General features: G+C 39.9%; 2 protein-coding genes across 8 annotated transcripts in view; both read right to left on the bottom strand.

Moving 5' to 3' along the window:
* Nucleotides 1-1344: 1344 nt before the first annotated feature.
* atoh7 (atonal bHLH transcription factor 7) lies at nucleotides 1345-2899 on the bottom strand. Its single transcript, XM_021599334.3, has one exon. It carries the CDS (start codon nucleotides 2581-2583, stop codon nucleotides 2134-2136), a length of 450 nt encoding a protein of 149 aa, XP_021455009.2. The 5' UTR covers nucleotides 2584-2899; the 3' UTR covers nucleotides 1345-2133.
* A 3783-nt stretch (nucleotides 2900-6682) lies between these two features.
* The window catches only part of mypn (myopalladin), a 53454-nt gene continuing 45858 nt past the window's right edge, over nucleotides 6683-14278 (bottom strand). For all 7 annotated transcript variants that reach the window (XM_090236582.1, XM_090236585.1, XM_021607077.3 and 4 more), the window contains 5 exons: nucleotides 13964-14093; nucleotides 13580-13787; nucleotides 13161-13326; nucleotides 12774-12907; nucleotides 6683-10782 (listed from right to left, as the gene is read on the bottom strand). In XM_090236582.1, coding sequence (XP_090092708.1) covers nucleotides 10604-10782; nucleotides 12774-12907; nucleotides 13161-13326; nucleotides 13580-13787; nucleotides 13964-14093 — 817 coding nt within the window. In that variant the 3' untranslated portion in view covers nucleotides 6683-10603. The remainder of the gene's footprint in view (nucleotides 10783-12773; nucleotides 12908-13160; nucleotides 13327-13579; nucleotides 13788-13963; nucleotides 14094-14278) is intronic.

Here is a 14278-nt window from a genome sequence, read left to right as displayed (position 1 = left end):
ATCAATGGGTATATAGCATTATTTTAAGTAAAAAATTGAAGTTGCAATCGCAGATTGCCCCCCCCCCCCCCCCCCCCCCTTAAAATGAAATAATTATCGGATTAAATGCTATATGAAGAGATTGGTGGTAGTAACAGATTCTGTGTTAGAGTCCAGCCATGGAGGTCCGTGCATCAGTGCCCCTGAACAGTGGCATTAGGCACAGCCATTGCCCAACAATAGAGTTTAATATCTCCTTATTGGTTGAGCCTTTGGCAGGATCTGGCACACAGGCTTCAATAATCAGATGCCGCTTGTACCACGATGGCAACATTTAAACATTTCTAACGATCACTTTCCATCCCCAATTCTTGGTATTCAAACGAATGCAGGTTTGTTGTGGTCGTACGACTATTCTAGGGGCAACTCCGTACTCCGTAATATGGGACTTTTTATTATTACTGAATTATTACTGACCTGATTTACGTAATTTCTTGGGTGTGAGTCAGAGGTACAGTATAGGCCAACATCACCTCCTTATTCTGGTGCCAAAATATTGACAAGGCATTTGTGAAATAATAATCCCAATTACTAGTGATCCTGATTCAACCGTTCTGTTTAGCACTTTGTTCATTTCTGATAATGAAAGATTGGTTGATCAACAACATGACAGGCATTATTATTAATGATGAGGATGATCGATTGATTAGATTTGTCTAATGTTCTTCACTCGTTAAAAAAAAAAGACGCTCAACGACATCACTCTCACCTATTCGCTCACATTTGTGTGCCCAAAAACGAGGCCCTTTTATTTGTTCATATGTTGGTCTACCATTGACGTAATACCGTCTTATCTCAGGGCACAGGAGCTCCGGACAAAAGGACGGCGCACTGATCAGGGTGGTGCAGGACCAGACTGACCCGCCATCACTCTCACTTAGAACCTGACACATCAAAAGAAAAGAAATGCTGTACATTTTTAGGTCCCCTTTTGCACCCCCTGTTGTCTGGGGATACAACATAGATGAGATGGGGCAATTAAGATAGAAAGAGTTGAAATGGCTACGGTTAATGGATGTTTTGGGTACAGGATGTACATTCACATTTAATTCCCCAAATATATGTTATGATTGGTTACCATAACAATCAATTTACCTCCTTATTAGATGATAGACAAATACTGGCTCAGTTAAATGGAAAGTGACCTTCACCTGTAAAGTGCTCTGCTTTGATGTCTCCACTCAAGCCAAACAGAATGGTTGTTGGATGAGAACCATCGCTTGCTGACTTGGTCAAGGGATCCATGAGACGATCAAATATGTGCAAATGTACAAAAGAACAAAACTTGACACAACTCAAAAGCAATTTGAATAAAATAGCTAGCAACTTTTATTTCGGTAGAAAAATTATTATTAAACAAACACAGTTTTAAACACAGTTTAGAAAAACTGAAGAGCACAAAAAAACATGTAGAATTTCCAAAATGCCTACATTTCGTGGCTAGAGAACATTATGTTAACTAGACTCTATGGCAAAAAGTTTAACATTTACAAAAATAGATTAAAAATGTATCTTACCAAAGTCGTAAAATGTCACTGTTTTTTGACACAATAACAATTGGGGCAAATAACTCCACTTGTAATCCTATGATTCGCATTCACTATAAATTACACAAAATGATGTCAGGGTCTCATCTGGAAGATTTGATACAAATCAAATCAAATTTAATTTGTCACATGCTTCATTAAAAACAGGTGTAGACTAACAGCGAAATGTTTACTTACGGGCCCTTCCCAACAGTACAGAGAGAGAGAGAGAAAATAGAGAAAGCCAAGATGTCTGTGTTTACCAGGGAAGAGTTTACAGAGGAACCAACTCTTTGCTAAATCAATTGCAGTACAGTACACTGAAATGCAATACAAGCTGTCAATTGCTTTGTTTGGAAGAATTTTTGATTAAACGTATGTCTAAACTTAATAATCATAAAAAATAAACAAATGTCAATAAATAGATTTTTTATAAATTATAAATAAAAAGCAATACAAATCTATTTATTGACTCCTGGGTTGGAGAAAAACGCCTGCATCATAAAAACAAGTACAGATTGTCGTTCACCTCAAACAACATGACTAGTTTTTCAGTTTTTCATCTAGTCTATGTAGGAACTTGGAGGCCGTCGTACTGGTAGGGAAAGGACGAATGCATGTACTCCTGTTCAACTGGAGAGCTGTACCTGATAGTACTGAAGCACTGATAGTTCTCTGGCTGCACAGAGTCAAACTGCAGGTCCAGCCACTGTCTGTGGGGGGCTTTGCGCTTCTGGGCGTCCGTCAGGATCCGGCTGAGGGCCATGATGTAGCTGAGGGCCATCTGCAGTGTCTCGTACTTGGACAGTTGCTTATCCTGGCCCCACTGGGGGACCACTTTGCGGAGACGGTCAAAGGCTGTGTTCAGCCCCTGCATCCTCTTCCTCTCACGGGCGTTGGCTGCCATCCTCCGCCGTGTGGAACCATCGTGCTTCTCTGGAGATCCAGACTTGGAATCCAGACTCTCGGACTCGGATCCAGAGTCAGATCCAGTGCAACTGGGCTGGCGGGACACCATGGTTTTGGCCACAATTCCACGATTCAGTTCACAAGTTTTCTCCTGGTTCTGTATGTTACCAAAACCTCCCAAAATGTGGCGATGAGTCAACCAAGTCAAGTGGTGTGTTAACTAACCGCCAGACTGTTTGAAGACGTTTTCAAATTTCGCAAAGTTCCTCTTGTAGCTGTCCAAAATGGTCTGGTGTCGTGGTAGCTGTCCAAAGTCCTTGTCTAATTAAGCTGTGTATTGATGAAGCTGTATGTCTAGTGAACAATTTGAAGTTAATCCAAAGTGTTGGTCCTCTGCTAAGCATAAACAGTAAAACAGCTTCTGTGTCTCTGGCCTTGGAGAGACTGAGGAACACACTTTTATATGACTCAGGAGATGAACAGGTGGCAGCAGGTGGAGTCCCATCCCATCCCTTATACCCCCCATCCTATCCCTAATATTGCTTTTAACCCCCCTCCCCAATATTGCCCTCCCCCCATCCTCAATATTGTTTGCTGGGATAGACACCAACGCAGACACACAAACACACACACACACACACACACACCCACTCACAAAAAAAACGCAAACAAATCCTTAATGAAATTCCAATTAAGTCAGCCTGTTCTATCTGGTCATGGCTTCACTCTGAGCCATCATGGCTTTACTAACAGCCATGCGTTGCAAACACAGAAATCTACCATCTGGCAATGAAACCTATAGAGCTGATTATCTTGGTTGAAATTCTAACCAGTGTAAAGACAGTGACATCAAAGGAAAATCTCTAAGTAACAATTGAAAGTCTCATGTTCACTTTAATTCAATAGGAAATCAACATGTTGCAGTCGTACGTTCCATGATCTTTTTTTTTTTTGTTTTACGTTAGGCCTTTGTTTGCTGTGTATGGCATACGTTGTATGCAATGATTATAATAGCAGGTTATTTTGTCCCTTAAGTAAAAATGAGTAATTGAATTGCACAAGAGCCCGAAGGAACAACAGATGTTAAATATTAACATAGGGGAACTTCATTCGACGTCAACATTCATGACATTTGTTGTAATATAGATTATTGAGGCTTTTGTGCAGCTTCTTTAAAATATCCATTTGTCAGATTTCCTTTAGAAAGTGAATGAATTATCATTGCTAAATATGATTTATTATCATGATTTAACTTTTTTTTTTTTGCGTGTGTTTATCGATTATGTATTTGTGATTTGCATTGCATACCTACATTTAGAAAGGACATTTGGGGATAATATGTCACTATAAATGACATATTAAAGGAAACACCACTTGTTTATTTACTCGCTTATCACAGGTTTCGTTCTTAGTCTCATAATGATAATACGGATAATCTCATTTATAATCTGAGACAGATTATCCCCAGAGAAGTAAGTGTAAGTGTGACCCCTAACCCCTAAATGGTTTAAGAGTGACTCCTAGACAACACCCTGCTCAGTTGCTCTTTTCACCGGCTGGGATTAATAAAATAAAAATAAAAAGATTTTGAGAAGGACAAAATCACGTACACACAAAATATTCTGACATGTTATTGGTCTTGTGAAACATTTTGTTTTGAATTTGATATTTTGGGTAGAGTTAGGGACGGGACATACATTACATGAATAAACAAGAAGCATATTCATTATTGCTATGGTTTATTAGAATGTACTAAAAGAGATTGCTCCAATATTGGGTGGCTATTGCTGGTCTGTTTACCAATGCTGTGTTCTTAATCAAGCACAGTATGTGGTATACATTAGTGTCCTTGTACTTACTGGGGACCATGTGTGAAGTAAATAATTGATCTGTCTAGTGGTCCGAGGAAATGAGACTTGACAGAATAATTTGTTTAACTGTCTGTCCTTTCCATCTGGTGCAAGTAAGTCCAACAATCAAGGGATGAATCTGACCAGGTCAACAGCCCCTCCCCTTCCATCCAAACGTACCCACTAAACACGAACCCACACAGTACATACCAACATCCCACGCATAGGCCTATAGCTAGCTTTAAATGCACTCAAATGTTAGACAGTCGTATTTCTGAATGGCATTAACAGATATGTAGAACGTTTGCATAAAATAATATGAGTAATGTGACTACAGCAATCCCGGTCAATATTTATTAGCTCTTCTCGTTGTGTTTACTTACCTGGAATAGATCATGTAACGTAATGCCGTAGAAAGGGATTTATGCGTGAAAACCCAGGGTATAGAAGCATTGTGTATGAATCATGAATTACAGCTAGATGCCCAAGATACTGCCTCATGCCCAGGTCATATTGGGTCATGGACACAAGCTCATGCTGTTTGGTCATTTTGGGGATGGACTGGTTTGCTGTGCAATTAGGCATATAATCCCATCTACCAGTTTGGTTCATTGATTACAGATGGATGTAGTTGGCCAGCTGCTGCTTGTCTTGTCTGTGGCCTATGTCTCAGACCGTCTCCGACCTTTCCATTTCTTCCAGCCTTGTTTTCCCACTCATTCGTGTGATTGGCTTGTCTGACAAGGACTGGTGGCTAGCTTACCCCCTCTGTCAAAAGCCATATGTCACAGAAAAAGGAGTGACCCGTCCAGATGCATGTAGATCTACTTGGAGATGACGGCCTCTGAAGTTTAAGAGTAGGGAAAGTGTAAAAACATCAGTATTAGGGGTCGACAGTATGTTCGGTCAGATTTCGTCAATCTGATTAGATTAAATAATATACTCAAGTTTCATTTAGAAATGATTAAGAGCATGTTAGCACCAAGTTTAAACGAGGCTCCTGACTCCCTCTGTAGATGGCCAGGAAGATGTGATCACAATCAGCTCACAATGCGTCTTTTAATCGTCTACACCTGTCTAAAAATGTGGGCACAATAACAATGTGGACAGGATCAGGATGCTTGTTAGCACCAGGTATAAACAGGGCTTCTATCTAAAAAACGGCACTTGAAACCACGTGACTATTTACTCTCCTAAACCAACCACTAGCAAGTGTCCCTTCACAGCCAATTCATCATGGACATATCCGCAGCAGAGGGCCTATTACCTGAGACTCAAACGTCAGGGTTCAATCAAAGATAGAAACAGGGTCCATTATAGCCCCGTCCTGATCTTGTCTACATTTTGATTGTGCCCACATTTTCAGAAATGTGTCTACACATGGTTTAAAATGTACATTTATTTTTATCCCTCCACTGTGTCCGCAATACAGACTATTGCGGGTCCCTCCCTGTATGCAAATGATTTCATAGCAGAATCCGAATGCAGACTGCAGACAAGATCAGGATTTGACGGATGTCAGAACCAGGTATAAACAGGGCTTATGAGGGGCATGACAAACATTTTAAAATTAGTGACGGTTTGAATAAAAGTACAGTAATTAAATAATGGAGTAGACTAAATCAAATTTGGTTTGATTAATTCATTATCACATTAATTCATTGCATAACGTTTTTGTCACTTCCACCCCTCATACCCCCTTAACACAGTAGGACTATAACAACCATGTACCGAACCCCAGTATAACATGTTCATTTACCAATCAGCCAACAAGTAGCAGCTGGTCAAATGAGGCTGGGGACTGCAATTAGGTCAAGTAAGGTGAATGCAATTTCATGCCTATTTGAACTTTTTTGCTCGTCTAATTGGTGTGATTGACATTGCTTAATTGGCTTAGCTGAGCATTGTCTCCTGTCTGGAATTGCGTATTGGTCTCAGAAAAAAATAAGTAAATAACAAGCTAATAAGCCTGAAACAAGATCTCACCTCATATTTGACAATAAAACAAAGGGAAGAGTAGTTGAGACCTAGCATGATATCCAATTAAATTGGATTATTGCACTGTATAACAGAGGTAAATGTAAATGATATATGTGTTGATTATCATGTTACAAATGTATACTCCATAAAAATTAATCTAGCTGATAATGAATTAGTCAATAATCCATAATAATAACAATTGTGAATGAGTGGATCAATGTTTGTTTTTTAAAGGTAGGTGGAACAATACATTTTATTTGGCTAGACTCTGATTCTACGTAAAATTGAAATAATTAAAAAATAAAGATATTTCCATAAAATGTCATGCATTCATAATGTGTAAGACACATGTATGTACAAAAATATACATTATATATATTTTTTTGAATAAATATAACTTTATTCTCAGGGGGAAAAAACTATTTTACATGGTGCAACTTTACATTTATTGAATATGTGTTCAAACATTTAATCTGTTTTTCAATAATCGCATGTTAGCTACAAGGGTGTGTACAGTTCCATCAAAACGTCAAAACATAATTTCTCCCACACATACATTTCATTCTATCAGTGAATCCTGTTAAAGCACATGTGCCTACCAACAAACAAATATCTTTCCTATCACCAGACCCACTAACATTGAAACACATGAGTATATTTTTCAAAGTACAACTATACTGCTGCATGAACATTATTGCATAAATTCCTGTCAGAATTTCGTTTTTCTTATTAAAATAACTTACATATTCAGTTACCTATCTCCATACAGCAGAAATAGCAGCTCAAATCCCTCACCTTAAAAAGGCATTTCTGTCAAGTAAACATCATGATAGTGTTTGAAATGCAATCCTTGGATAAGGCTCCTGGTGTACTGTTAAGCTACTGTAAGCACAACTATCCATTTATGAGGCAGTGAGAAGAAACAGAGCCATTTTCGTTATGCAAAAAGCATTGAGCAAAGCGCAAAAATGACCATAAACCCCATTCCAATCTGGCTTCATTTCAAACTGCGTGATAAAGAGGCGACTATTTATCTATTGTTGTCAAATGATCGCCACCTGATAACACACATTTTAGCAGAAACGTTTCAAATGTAATCACACTGCAAGTTTATAATGAGGCCTACCTTGTATCTTTTGCACTTTGCCCAATGCTTTTGCACAACAAAAATGCCATCCTTTGCTTACAGTAGTTCACTTGCGTTTCCATATGCTATCAGTATGGACTCAAAACACAACAGGACCACAGTGCAAAAGTGTGCATTTACAAATCATGTATTCGATGTGAAATATTCTGTTTTAATTGATCATCAAGGTGAACTCAATCATATTTTCGAACCAATTCTAGATATCAAATTGTAAAGACATATTCATAGTAGAGCTGGCTATATACACTGAGTGTACAAATCATTAAGGACACCTTCCTAATATTGAGTTGCAACAGCCTCAATTCGTTGGGGCATGGACTCCACAAGATGTCGAAAGCGTTCCACAGGGATGCTGGCCCATGTTCACCAATGGTTCCCACAGTTGTGTCAAGTTGGCTGGATGTCCTTTGGGTGGTGGATCATTCTTGATACACACAGGAAACTGTTGAGCGTGAAAAACCCAGGCACTTAAATATTCTGTCTTGCCCATTCACCCTAGGAATGGCACCCACACAATCCATGTCTCAATTGTCTCAAGGCTTAAAAATACTTATTTAACCAATCTCCTCCCCTTCATCTACACTGATTGAAGTGAATTTAACAATTGACAACAACAAGGGATCATATCTTTCACCTGGATTCACCTGGTCATATTCATAGTACTTGCTACAGTGGGGAGAACAAGTATTTGATTCACTGACGATTTTTCAGGTTTTCCTACTTACAAAGCATGCAGAGCCGGAATCTAAAACAAAAATCCAAATAATCACATTGTATGATTTTTAAGTAATTCATTTGCATGACATAAGTATCTGATCACCTACAAACCAGTAAGAATTCCGACTCTCACAGACCTGTTAGTTTTTCTTTAAGAAGCCCTCCTGTTCTCCACCCATTACCTGTATTAACTGCACCTGTTTGAACTCATTACCTGTATAAAAGACACCTGTCCACACACTCAATCAAACAGACTCCAACCTCTCCACAATGGCCAAGACCAGAGAGGGTGTAAGGACATCAGGGATAAAATTGTAGACCTGCACAAGGCTGGGATGGGCTACAGGACAATAGGCAAGCAGCTTGGTGAGAAGGCAACAACTGTTGGCACAATTATTAGAAAATGGAAGAAGTTCAAGATGACGGTCAATCACCCTCGGTCTGGGGCTCCATGCAAGATCTCACCTCGTGGGCCATCAATGATCATGAGGAAGGTGAGGGATCAGCCCAGAACTACACGGCAGGACCTGGTCAATGACCTGAAGAGAGCTGGGACCACAGTCTCAAAGAAAACCATTAGTAACACACTACGCCGTCATGGACTAAAATCCTGCAGCATACGCAAGGTCCCCCTGCTCAAGCCAGCGCATGTCCAGGCCCGTCTGAAGTTTGCCAATGGCCATCTGGATGATCCAGAGGAGGAATGGGAGAAGGTCATGAGCTTTTTGGTCTAAACTCCACTCGGCGTGTTTGGAGGAAGAAGAAGGATGAGTACAACCCCAAGAACACCATCCCAACCGTGAAGCATGGAGGTGGAAACATCATTCTTTGGGGATGCTTTTCTGCAAAGGGGACAGGACGACTGCACCGTTTTGAGGGGAGGATGGATGGGGCCATGTATCGCGAGATCTTGGCCAACAACCTCCTTCCCTCAGTAAGAGCATTGAAGATGGGTTGTGGCTTGGTCTTCCAGCATGACAACGACCCGAAACACACAGCCAGGGCAACTAAGGAGTGGCTCCGTAAGAAGCATCTCAAGGTCCTGGAGTGGCCTAGCCAGTCTCCAGACCTGAACCCAATAGAAAATCTTTGGAGGGAGCTGAAAGTCCATATTGCCCAGCGACAGCCCCGAAACCTGAAGGATCTGGAGAAGGTCTGTATGGAGGAGTGGACCAAAATCCCTGCTCCAGTGTGTGCAAACCTGGTCAAGAACTACAGGAAACGTATGATCTCTGTAATTGCAAACAAAGGTTTCTGTACCAGATATTAAGTTCTGCTTTTCTGATGTATCAAATTCTTATGTCATGCAATAAAATGCAAATGGATTACTTAAAAATCATACAATGTGATTTTCTGGATTTTTGTTTTAGATTCCGGCTCTCACAGTTGAAGTGTACATATGATTAAAAATTACAGACCTCTACATGCTTTGTAAGTAGGAAAACCTGCAAAATCGGCAGTGTATCAAATACTTGTTCTCCCCACTGTATACACACTGAGTGTACAAAACATTAAGAACACCTTCCTAATATTGAGTTTAATTTGTCAGTTTGGCTTTCCTTTAGTGTATTTCTTTGATTTACATTTAATGCACGTATATTTTATATAAACATTAAAAATAAACTATCTTTATTTGACACAAATATATACGTTTGAAATAAAAACAAACCATACAACAACCACGTCCAAACGAAATAGTCAATTTGCTAAAGATAAAGAACAGGTTGAAGTGTATGATGATGAAAGTATGTCATGATCACCAACATTCAACAACCTTCTCAATATCAAACTAACTAATCAAAAAGTAGAACAAAATGAACCATAAACAAATCAGACCTATCAAAAGATGATAGTGAACTAAAACTTGGCAAGTTTGTCTGTTTTGTGTGAATAAGACGCTTCAAATGATACAATAGGAACGGCAGAAAAACAAACAGAGCATTAGGTTGCCAGTTGTAAATCTAACCGTTTATGTCATTGTAATTTCTATGTATCACATCAAATGTATCACACAAACCAGATGACACAAACTGCTAAGATTATAGTCCTGCTCTTCCATCCCACTGGCCACCACAGATTAGATGAACTAGTAGATTAGTCATTAGGAGGTGTTAGAGCAGACTCAACTCTGGGACCCAGTTTCCCAGACACAGATTATGCCTAGTCTTGAACTAAAAGCACTTTCAATGGAGATTCTCTATTGGGCATGCTTTTTAGTCCAGGATTTGGCTGAATCTGTGTCTGGGAAACCAGCCCTATGAGACTCCAGAGAAGAGAAGTTTGTAGACTCAAAGGGCCAGTTGTGATTAAAGTGGTGGTGGAGTAGGTTGACAAAATCCTCAAACTTTCCTAAACTTTTGGAATTTCGGAAAAACCTGTGCATTATGGGAAATTTTACAGACTTTTACAACCCTCTGGTGAAGTGTGTCTGCTCCTCACAGCTCCTCACTCTCCAGCTGTGCCTCCACAGGGGAGCTGGAGAACAGGATGGGGCTATTGTCCGTCGTGGGGAAGGCAGATTTGATGTCCAGGCCTTGGCCGGTCAGCACTGCATAGCGACTGCCCTGCCGCGGAGCCTTTTTCATAGGCAGAGGGACCTGCTTATGCCACTGGGCTGCAGACAACAGAGACACAGTGGCTTCAGAAAGTATTCATACCCCTTGATGTATTCAAAATGTTGCTGTGTTACAGCCTGAATTCAAAATGGATTACATTTTTTTTTATCTCACCACAATACCCCATACTGACAAAGTGAAAACATGTTTTTTGAAAATGTTGCACATTTTACTGAAAGTGAAATACAGAAGTATCTCATTTGTATGTATTCACACCCCTGAGTAAATACATATTATAATCACCTTTGGCAGCAATTACAGCTGTGAGTCTTTCTGGTTAAGTCTAAGAGCTTTGCACACCTGGATTGTACAATATTTGCACGTTATTATTTTTTTAATTCTTCGTTGTTGATCATTGCTAGACAGACATTTTCAAGTCTTGCCATCGATTTTCAAGCCGATTTAAGTCAAAACTGTAAGTAGGCCACTCAGGAACATTCAATGTCCCTTTGGTAAGCAACTCCATTGTATATTTGGCCTTGTGTTTTAGGTTATTGTCCTGCTGAAAGGTGAATTTGTCTCCCAGTGTCTGTTGGAAATCAGACTGAACCAGGTTTTCCTCTAGGATTTTTCCTTTGCTTAGCTCTATTAGGTTTATTTTTATCAACAACAACAAACAATCCCTAATCCTTACCAATGACAAGCATACCCATAACAAGATGCAGCCACCACCATTCTTGAAAATATGAAGAGTGGTACTCAGTGATGTTATGTGTTGGATTTGCCACAAACATAATGCTTTGTATTCAGGATAGTGAATTTTTTTGCCAATTTTTTTACAGTTTTACTTTAACACCTTATGAAAACAGGATGCATATTTGTATTCTGTACAGGCTTCCTTCTTTTCACTCTGTTATATAGGTTAGTATTGTGGAGTAACTACAATGTTGTTGATCCATCCTCAGTTTTCTCCTATCACAGCCATTAAACTTTCTAACTGTTTAAAAGTCACCATTGGTCTCATCCCTGAGCGCTTTCCTTCCTCTCCGGCAACTGAGTTAGGAAGGAAACATGTATCTTTGTAGTGAGTGGGTGTATTGATACACCATCCAATGTGTAATTAATAACTTCACCATGCTCAATGTCTGCTTTTTAATTTTTTTTTACCCATCTACCAATAGATGCCCTTCTTTGCAAGGCATTGGAAAACCTCCCTGGTCTTTGTGGTTGAATATGTGTTTTAAATGTACTACTTGACTGAGGGACCTGAGGTAGTCATTAAAAAATCATGTTAATGGGGCCTCCCGGGTGGTGCAGTGGCCAGCTGCAGCGCCAGCTGTGCCACCAGAGACCCTGGGTTCGCATCGCGCACCGGCTTCCGGCTGGCTTCCGGGTTGGATGCGCACTGTGTTAAGAAACAGTGCGGCTTGGTTGGGTTGTGTATCGGAGGACGCGTGACTTTCAACCTTCGTCTCTCCCGAGCCCGTACGGGAGTTGTAGCGATGAGACAAGATAGTAGCTACTAAACAATTGGATACCACGAAATTGGGGAGAAAAACGGGTAAAAATTTGAAAAAACAAAAAAATATTTTAAAAAATATAAAAAATCATGTTAATTAAACACTATTATTGTCTATGCAATTATGTGACTTTTTAAGCACATTTCTACTCCTGAACATTAGGCCTGCCATAACAAAGGGGTTGAATATTTAATGCCTCAAGACATTTTAACTTTATCATTTTGTGTTAATTTGTATAAGAAATTCTAAAACCATAATTCCATTTTGACATTATGGGTTATTGTGTGAAGGCCAGTGACACAAAATCTAAATTTAATCAATTTTAAACTCCGGCTGTAACACAACAAAATGTGGGAAGTCGTGGGGCGTGAATACTTTCTGAAGGCACTGTAGCATTGGGTATTATTGTGCATTCATTTGATATCTTGATATACTTTAAGCACAATCATTAGCAACTATTAACTAATTCAAAACTATTACAATAAACACTGGTGGGTAAAAGAAAGCTGTTGAAATTGAATTGAACTTACCATAGATGTCTAGCCTGGCTGTGCATGAAACAATTCCAGCCTCATTCTTTGCTGATACGGTGTACCAGCCAGCATCCTCTTTCCTGGTAGGCTGAATCAGGAGGCAAACATATCCAGTGGCATCCTGGTGTATGCTAGAATCAAAATTCATCTCTTCAATTCAATTATCATAATAAATGTATATATTCACTGTGGTTTAAAAAATAGTAATAATAATACTTTTTTGGTGAATAACAGGCATCAATATTCTAATCTCAAAAAGTCTAAGCTAATTTGGCATGGTTTTGTTTTACCTCTTGTCTTCATGAGTTTTAATATAAGTGCACCCACAGGATGGGCAGTCACCTCTCTGGTTGGAAGGGGAGAGGTTAGTTAGGGAACACTAACCTGACTCTGGCCTTGGTGTGAGGAATGGTGTCGTTGTCTTTCTTCCAATAGATAACAGGTGGAGGCATGCCCAGAACCCTGCACTCCAGTCGGACGGGGGTGCCCTCTGCGATGCCTGTGTTCTGGAGCTTCTCCACAAACTGGGGGGCCTGCTTCATCTCTTTTTCTGAAAGGGCAAAGAATAGTTATTCTCTGTCATGTACAATTACTAATTACTACTACTTATTAATTGTAATGGCACACATCACTACAACAACCAATTCATGGTTTTGACTTTGTACTTATTCAAAAGCTCTCACTGATTACCTAGTCATCATAAATGCGTATAAATCTTTAATAATCATGAAATACTCATTTGTTATCAAGAGGTACACTATTTGGGTTTCATGAAAATGCTTCATTGCTTCGAGAACTCTTACCCACAACTCTTAACTCTAGACCGAAGGAGCTCTGTCCTGCTTTGTTGCTGGCGATGCAGGTGTATGTCCCAGCGTCGTCCTGTTTTAGAGGGTCTATGACAAGGGAATGGATGCCGTTCTCCCTCACCAGCATCCGGTGGTAGACGTCTGGGTAGATGGGCCTCCCGTTGATCAGCCACATCAGCTCTGGGTTTGGTAGACCACTCACCTGGAAAACAGAGAAACACAAAACACTTCTTGTGAGATGTGTGCAGTCCTATCTATCTGCAAAGGCTATCCTAACTGGTTTATAGCAATAATATTTTTTAATAGTCATTCTAAAATGTATTAAATGCCCATTGCTTATTTACAAGTCCATGGTTATTTCATCCAGAGAGGACATACCTTGCAGTCTAATCTACAGACTCTGCCCTCGTGAGCCACCATGTCCCCTGGTGCCTGAAGGAAGTGAGGTCGGAAGAAGCGCTCCTGGGTTGGTTCACCCTCTTCTACTTCCTGTATGCGGGCCCGCACCCTGTAGGGATGTGCTGAACATGTTACAGTACATGTATATTCACCCTGGTGTTGCTGAGATATCTTGTCATCTGCAATCGCTAATCGCTCTCGCTAATTTTATTATGATTTTAAATGTTTTACTTAATTAGGCAAGTCAGTTAAGGACAAACTCTTATTTACAATAACGGCCCACCCCGGCCCAAA

Source organism: Oncorhynchus mykiss, chromosome 1 (assembly GCF_057628025.1).
Source record: "Oncorhynchus mykiss isolate SJ-2025 chromosome 1, ASM5762802v1, whole genome shotgun sequence".
Taxonomy (NCBI): Eukaryota; Metazoa; Chordata; class Actinopteri; order Salmoniformes; family Salmonidae; genus Oncorhynchus; species Oncorhynchus mykiss.
Note: the sequence above shows the minus strand (reverse complement) of the source record. Positions and strands in the feature narration are given on the sequence as shown.

Bases quoted from the DNA above. Each gene is read 5' to 3' on its own strand.
- atoh7 (XM_021599334.3), bottom strand. From the start codon at position 2,583: ATGGTGTCCCGCCAGCCCAGTTGCACTGGATCTGACTCTGGATCCGAG.